Below are 8,110 nucleotides of genomic sequence, written 5' to 3'. Positions count from 1 at the left end.
CCTCTTCCCCCCCAACTGTACCTGTTAGTGTTACCAGACTGTTTCTTTTACCCTGGGCCCTGGTCAGCGGCCCACTGACTGTAGTAGGCTGCTGAATTGTTCTCTCTTCTCCGCCACCATTTTGAGGCTCTTCGTCTTGACGTCTTGCCGTCTTGGTCAGCGGCCCACTGACTGTAGTAGGCTGCTGGGTATTTCTCTCTTCTCCGCCACCATTTTGAGGCTCTTCGTCTTGACGTCTTGCCGTCTTTACGTCCTCTGTCTTGTCCTGACTCTGAGACAATAGGCCTACATTGTCGTCTTGTCGTCTTGCCGTACTTTCGTCCTCCGTTTTGGTTTCCACCTCGGAAACGAAATGTGCAGTGGCGCGCCTATCAACTACATTGAACACGCCGTCCAGGGTTCGCTGGCCGGGAACAAGCTCTCTCCCTCGGCCTCGCGTTCTCCCACGGCCACGGGGATTTGCACCGCTCTTCGGGGGCTTTTTTTTGGGTGACATGTTGTCATCAATGTCTATAAAATTATCCTCTGCCTTGTGTCTGTCTCTCTCGCTCAGTCGCTCTCAAAGTCTCAAAAAAATCTGTTTCTCTCCCGCGCTCTATCTCTCGCTCTCAAACCAACCTGTCTGTCTTTCGTCTTTCCTGCTTTTCCTACCAACAACGACAAGGGGGCGGCATAAAAACAACCGTTTGGGGGGGTGGTTTTCAACACACGATTTCAAAGTGTTCCTACCATATATCCGAGTTAAAGTCGCAGTCACAAGTTGCGCAACAGTCCCGTCTATTGAAATCCAATTAAAAGTGATTAATTTCGGGATTACGGCTCTGGCTACCAGTGCATAGTTGAATTGGTTACGGGATTACGGGTACGGCTCTTAAACAGTTTAAGGGTGTTCTGAACAGGCAGATGACAGGACGTCAGTTGTGGGTCCTCACAAACGCCGTAACGTTCATGCGTTGAGAGACAGGTATGCTCGGCTGCAGACTTGTCATTTGGTAATCCTATATGCTCATTTTGTAAGCCTATTTTGCTCGGTTAAATATGTTTTGTATGATCTATTCTAAAAATGAGAGTATTGTCATTGGCAGGTCTACACCACACTTCTGCAGTGCGCTGTAGTGTAGCCTGGGATGTTTGGGGTGTGGCTTCCCCATTCTGTGTAGGACATTAACGTGAGGAATGTGAGTAGCCTACTGCCGCATGTGTGTTTGTGCAGGGCAGAACGATGGAATAATGTGCGGCGTTCTGTTGAATGGTCTAACGCATGTGTATCATTGTAACAGCTTTGGCCTGTATGACGCCAGTGAAAGACAGTGCATGTGTTTAGAAGTACGAGACCTGGTAAGGCGATACTTTTGGTTGTGTTGCCTAGTATTATGATTTCTGTTCTGTATTATTGTTGTTATTATCATATATTATGCTGCATGAAATGGTGACTGTTGGGCATTATATGGGATATATTGTAATCAGTAGAGTTCAGCTGTTTGGTCAATGCATAATGGATGTAGCTATTCTGTGCATATTACTGACTCTGGTTTGTCCATAGGTTCAAGTTGAACCCGCCCTGTAAAGGACTGTTGTCCCTTTTCCTTGCTATTTTAGTAATGCTGTATTTTGTGAAACAACCATTCTTCCACATTTTATATGTCATCTCAACCGCTACTTTTAAATACTTTTTGATATACAAATAAAAGCCTTTTGTACCATATTTATAAATAAAACTATTATGCTTGTACCATACTCCTGTAGCCTGTCCGATCTATTTATTTAGCGGGGTTACATATAGGATGGATTATTATTGAAATTCCAGAGCTAAAGGATAGGTGAAGAGGTGTAAACTTCGTCTTCAGTGTTGTGCAAGGGCTGACCCTGTGGTGTGTGTGTGTGTGTGTGTGTGTGTGTGCCTGCCTGCCTGCCTGCCTGTGTGCGTGCGTGCATGCGTGCATGCGTGTGTGTCGATGGAGAGGGCCACTATATGTTTCCACACTCACTCCAGAGAGCCACATTGCATTTTACTAAATATTTAAAAAGCCGATCTACAAGCTCAAAAGCTATTTTAGCTATATTTGAATTGAAATCCTGAATAATATTTTGCCATTTTTTTTAAATTGGAATCCTGAAAAGTAACATTTTTTATTTCAAATGCATTTAGTTATAGATATATGTTGACTTTGCGAAGAAAATCCAAATGCATTGGACACAAAAAAAGACAATAACATTGTAACACTAGTCATTAAGCTACTAATAGCTCCATCCACTGAATTAGAATATTTTCTTCTGTAATATAGTTCAAAAAGTGAAACTTTCATATATTCTCAATTAATTGTGCATAAAGTGAAATATTTAAAACCTTTTTTTGTTTTAATCTTGATGATTATGGCGTATATACAGCTCATGAAAATCAAAAATCCCTATCTCAATGTTGAGGTGTTATGGAAGCCCAGGTTTGCTTTGTTAACAGCCGTAAATTAATTTGTATTGTTCAGTCTCATGTCTCACGCCTTCCTCTTGACAATACAACCTAGATTCTCTGGTTCCATTTGTACACTCTTAAGTTATGATTATACAATATGTATTGGGGTCCCAGAGATAGAAATACAATAAAATGGGGGGTCCCTAGCCTAATTCAGGTCAAACCGGGGGCCCTAGAGCCGTAAAAACTCCTCTTATGGTGGTCCATGGCATATATTTTCAAGGTTATAATGAGTATTATTTTAGGGGTCCTTGACATGAAAAGGTTTGGGAACCGCTGCTATAGGGTTCGTGTGGTTAACCCATTTAGACCTGTGGACGATTCTAGAAATGTCTTCTAAATCCTGACAGTTTTCTTGAAAAACCCATGTTTTTTATGTCAGTCGTTCAACATTTTCATGTCAAGGACCCCCAAGATTATATGTAATTGGCCGCCAAACCCCATCTGAAAATGTTTTTCCAGGGACCCCCCCAGAAGCAAAGATTTGAGTTAAAAACGTTCGCTCTGAAATAATTATTATTCAAAGATTTGCACCACATTTTCACGATTTTTCAAAAATAGCAGACCTACAACTTAAAACACAGACAGGGCTTCCCTCTCACCATGTGTCCTTCCCTTGCAGCAACAAAGCACACACGTCCACCACTGAAGAATGTCCCGTTCAGACAACCAAAAGCAGACAATGCTGCAGCCACGGACATGGTCCAACCCCAGCTTCCTAAGACCTTATTCCTGAAAGGAAAGGAAAAGAAAATATGTAAGCCCACCACACCTGATAGGACTGATAATAATTATGATACAGTCTCAGCCTGTCACATTCTGTCTCTCCCTCAGTCTGTGACTCCACACTGGCCACTCCCATATCCCATTCCAGCACACCCAGTTCACCCAGTTCCATTTACACACCTGTCTTCAACTACCTCATAAGCCCAGCAGTGAACACTTCTCCAATCAACCTGCTCACTATAAAACTGGACTCAGTACAAACACTCATTGTCAGTTCATAACCTGTTGTCTTGGATGTTCTGCTTGTTTCCTGATTTGACTACATTTGTCATATTGCTATTGCCTGATTCCTGCCTGCATCTTCAGTGTAAGATATCTGCCTGATTCCTTATTAAATACTTATCTTTACTATTATCTACTCTTGTTATTGTGACTTTGCACTTGGGTTCAACTCACTCTGTCTGCATCCTTGACACAGCCGATGGAAAATTGGGATTATGATTTGTATTTTTGCTTGACCGTTAGTTAGTTGACATATATTTGGTACGTTCCTGTCACTGTCAAGTCCTATTGACCTCATGCACTCCGCTGCCATCTTGCCAGCAAGGTGCTAACAAGGTGCAATTTCCCATTGACAGCCCATTGATTGTATTAAACAACGTCAAACTCAACAATTTATAGCTGTACAAAAAGCTTGAATTATCCTCTTTCTATATCTGCAAAGTGTTTGTTTCATAAACATCCACTGTAAACATGTTATGAGTTACTCCCTGTCAAGAAATTCCTTTCAGGTGATTTGTTGGAGCTTGGATGTGCTCGTTGAATATTACTCAAGTCAACAGCCCATGTGTACCCACTTGTTTTGAATTTTCACATAATGCAGGAGGTTCCTGGTTGCTTCACTGATAACGACACTTAAAACAATCAGTGTGCCATATCAACATTCTAAATTGGATTATTACACCACATCAAAATGCAATATTTCCAACTGATGTTGATTGTCCATATACATATTTATTTTTTTAAGAAATAGTTTCTTTCACATCAGGATGTAATGATCATTAGAGCAATAAACCCACCTATCTCTCAGACTCTCTCGACAGTCAGAGTTAGGAGTTTTAATGAATGAATGTAGAACTATGAGCAGGGTGTAATTCAGATGTGAGTGGACCTATAATTTAACTGACCAAACCCCTTTTTTTGAGGGGCGCTAGCCCCTCCTATACACAGGTTTAATGTTTGGGTGAAAAATGGGTTACTTGAGTGAATAAAAGGGAGTTGTGTCTTAACTTACCCCCAGGTAACCGCCACTGCACTGGTGGACATCATCTCGCTGGGCGACAGCACCGTCAGGTAGCTCACATTCACCAGCAGATATAGCACTGTCACCATGGGAACCGCTATTAGAAGAGCTCTGGGAAGGTTCACCTACAGTATTAGATACAGAAAGAAAGATCAGAACCAGTGTTGTTTTTTTTGCAGCAAATTTTTATTCTAGTTTTAGTCATATAGTCTCTTGAATAGTTTTCACTTCGTTTTAGTCCCATTTTAGTCACCCGGAATGTTTTAGTGTTAGTCAGTCTAGTTTTGGTCCATTTTAGTCGACTACATCTACAGTTGATTGTGTGTGTGTGTGTGTGTGTGTGTGTGTGTGTGTGTGTGTGTGTGTGTGTGTGTGTGTGTGTGTGTGTGTGTGTGTCACGCGTCTCAGTCATACTTTGACATACTGGATTTTTTTGCCATTTAAATTCTAACCTAAGCAACATTGTCAAATTATGAATTGTGCTCCTGCTCCAGCATGCTTACCTTATCCATCATGTCAAAGATAATGTACTGTAATGTAAGGTCGCTTATTGGTCCTTATAACTAAAATAGTGGGGTCAAATAAGTCACTTTTTACCTCTGGACGTTTCAGCTCTTCTGTCACGGAATTGAGATTGTTCCAGCCACCATAGGCCCAAAGTCCCTGGTAGAAAGCAATGCCAATTGGACTGATGCCCACAGTCGTGTTGGCAAAGGAGCCTTCAAAGTTGACAGTGTGGCCCTTGATGAGCATCACCACGCCTCCTAGAACAATTCCAACCAGAGACAGCACCTTGGCCAACGTGAAGACGATTTGGACTGAGAGTGACGAGCGGACGTTCAAGCAGTTCACCGTGGCCAGCAGGATAATGGCAGCCGCGGCCACGCACTTCACCACCCGCACCGGGGGGGCGCAGTCCAAATAGAACGGGGCCACGGCGTACTGAGCAAAGCTCAGCGCGACACCGGCCACACCTGCTGGTCCCACGAGTAACACCGAGTTGAAGATCAACATGAAGGCAAGGAATGGCCCGAACGTCCTGAGGATGTATACGTACTCTCCCCCCGACTCCTGAATGACGGTTCCCAGCTCGGCGAAGCAGAGCGACCCCATGATGGCCAGCAGGCCGCAGCATGCCCAGATCACCAGGCTGGCCCCAGGGCTGCCGACGTTGGACAGCACGGACTGGGGACACATGAAGATCCCCGAGCCGATCATTGACCCCGCGATGAGGGACACGGCTCCGATCAGTCCTATTTCCCGTTTCAGACTGAGTTTCTCTGTCTTGGCGTCCATCGTTACAGTGGCCATGTGGCGCAAACCGTCCTGACACATTCACCTGTTGTTGAACAGGATCTGTGACAAACTGATTATGACACAATGTGCTCGGTGAGAGCACCCAAACACCTTATTACTCACTGTACCATGCTATTTTGAAGACTTAGCAACAAAGCCTGCCACCACTTTTCAAATTCAGTGACACCGCACCGTGCAATTTGGCATATATTGTTTACTCAAGTCTAATCTTCTACTCGTCTAATGACTGGGTGAGCATTTGCAGATAGGACTGAAGAACCGGTGTGTATTCAAAGGTAGAAAAAAATGCCTGGGCGGGGAAGGACAGTCGCAGACTGGTGAATTAATCTTTTCCTTGGAGGGGTACAATCCCAGAGACAGGAAGAGCGACGATGAAGAGTTTGGAACCCGATAAAAATTGTTTAAAAAAGTATTTTTCACGCAGTGTAGAGAAAATGGTGCGAGGTTACAGAAGGCATGCAGATCGTTCCTCTTGGATGATAAAGCGTTTCTCTGGCAAACAATGGAATGACAGGGTTATATCCCAGCACCTTATCAGATATGTGACGGAGAATTTCCATCTTGCTACTACTGTGTGTTTGCTTCATAGCGCTCACTGCCCACTATAGGGCCTCTTGAAGTTAAGTTGACGTTTAATAACCAATTATATTCACTAAGATTTAGGATTCCTTTTATGTAACGATAAAGGTTTAAGGTTTCTCTTCACTTCTGGGAAACTTTCTGGGTCGAATATGCACTCTCAGATAACGCGTGCTTTCTCCCCCTCACCTTTCTTTCATGGTCGTGCCTGTCTCTCGCTGTCTCTCTCTCTCCCTCTCTCTCCTCTCCGCCCCACCCCTCTCTATCTCTCTCTCTCTCTCCCTGTGTACCTCTCTCTCTCTCCCCATCTCTCCAGTCCCCCCCCCCCTCTCTCTCTCTCTCCCTGTGTACCTCTCTCTCTCTCTCTCTCTCCCCCTCCCCCTCTCTCTCTCTTTCTCTCTCCCCCCTCTCTCTCTCTCCCCCCCCCCCTCTCTCTCTCTCTCTCTCTCTCTCTCTCTCTCTCTCTCTGGAGGGCTGAGCTGTATTAGATGTATTCCATGATATGCCTTTATGTTGCTTGAAGATCCTGCCACGAGCACATCTCTCAAATAACAAGCGTATATAAATATCACTGAGACAGTTCTCTTGTCATTACTCATTTCTCAACCGTCATAGTGTACAAATGTGACACATCAGATGTTACAATGCATTACATATAATAGGCAGGCACCAGTGCATTCAAACTGGCCCTTGAACAATGACAAGACAGGATACATTATGTGGAATAACAGTTGATTATATCGTCTCCAAGGGCACAGTAGGTTGTGTTTATCAGCTTGTTGTTCAGAGAGGCGCCTGTAAGTTCAAACAGCATTCTGGCCTGAACGCAGTTACCGGTGTATCTTTCTGTGTCAAAGTTTATTTGACATGGGAAATTAGTACATTCCTTTGATATCTTTGAGGCTACTGCGTCATTCATTTGACACTATACAAAATGATACACAAATCAGAATCTAATATACTAATGGTTATTAAAAATAGATAAACACTCAAACACACAGAAGGATGATGGAGGTATTTTGTCAATTCTACTGTCAAGAACAGAATTCAAATGCAATTGAAGTGCTAAAACAGTATGTATGGTTCTGGTGACAGGTGATAATCAGTAGTGGGCCGTCAGGGCCAGCAAGGCCTTCTCTGCTGGCCCTGCACTTGCCTGTTGCAGAATTTTATATTTTATTATAAACTCGTCACTCGAGTGAAGTGAAAAGGTATGCTGTCATGTAGGACTGGAAAACAAGGTTTTATTTCAAATAATTAGTCACGCATGGACCGACGACCTCTCTCTCTCTCTCTCTCTCTCTCTTTCAGTCTCTATGTCAGTCCAGTCAGTCAGTGTCATGATTTCACAATTTTCTTTTGAATTTTGATCGATCACAAACTGTCTGCAGGCAATCAAGCAAATGTGATACTTAATATTTATAACAAATAACAGCAACACAAGCAGCTGTTAATTTTACTTATATATAACCAGTAATTTGAGCTGCACTGCAGGGCAGACTGGTTGGGTGGTGGCTTCTGATTATAGCAGTTATGATCAGGGCAACAGGTTTGTGTTCCATTTGTATTCATTGTAGAGTAATACATATAATGTATAATTGCTCATCATCAGACAGTGTCAGCCCCAGAGACCCCTCCTGTGACAGCTTGCTTGACATGACTCATGTCATGTTAACTATAGCTTCTTTACAACAAATAAAATAACATAATGTGGA

General features: G+C 43.2%; 1 protein-coding gene across 1 annotated transcript in view; it reads right to left on the bottom strand.

Moving 5' to 3' along the window:
- Positions 1-5,795, bottom strand: part of LOC308312082 (b(0,+)-type amino acid transporter 1-like) — a gene marked incomplete at both ends in the record, with an annotated part of 27,072 nt that extends 21,277 nt beyond the window's left edge. Inside the window, 3 exons of the mRNA XM_080794485.1 lie at positions 3,073-3,202; positions 4,491-4,624; positions 5,097-5,795. Coding sequence (XP_080650611.1) covers positions 3,073-3,202; positions 4,491-4,624; positions 5,097-5,795 — 963 coding nt within the window. The remainder of the gene's footprint in view (positions 1-3,072; positions 3,203-4,490; positions 4,625-5,096) is intronic.
- Between the last annotated feature and the right edge of the window lie 2,315 nt (positions 5,796-8,110).

This window comes from Protomyctophum bolini (genome assembly GCF_963924005.1).
Source record: "Protomyctophum bolini genome assembly, contig: SCAFFOLD_53, whole genome shotgun sequence".
Classification (NCBI taxonomy): domain Eukaryota; kingdom Metazoa; phylum Chordata; class Actinopteri; order Myctophiformes; family Myctophidae; genus Protomyctophum; species Protomyctophum bolini.
This window is presented reverse-complemented; position numbering and strand designations above follow the sequence as displayed.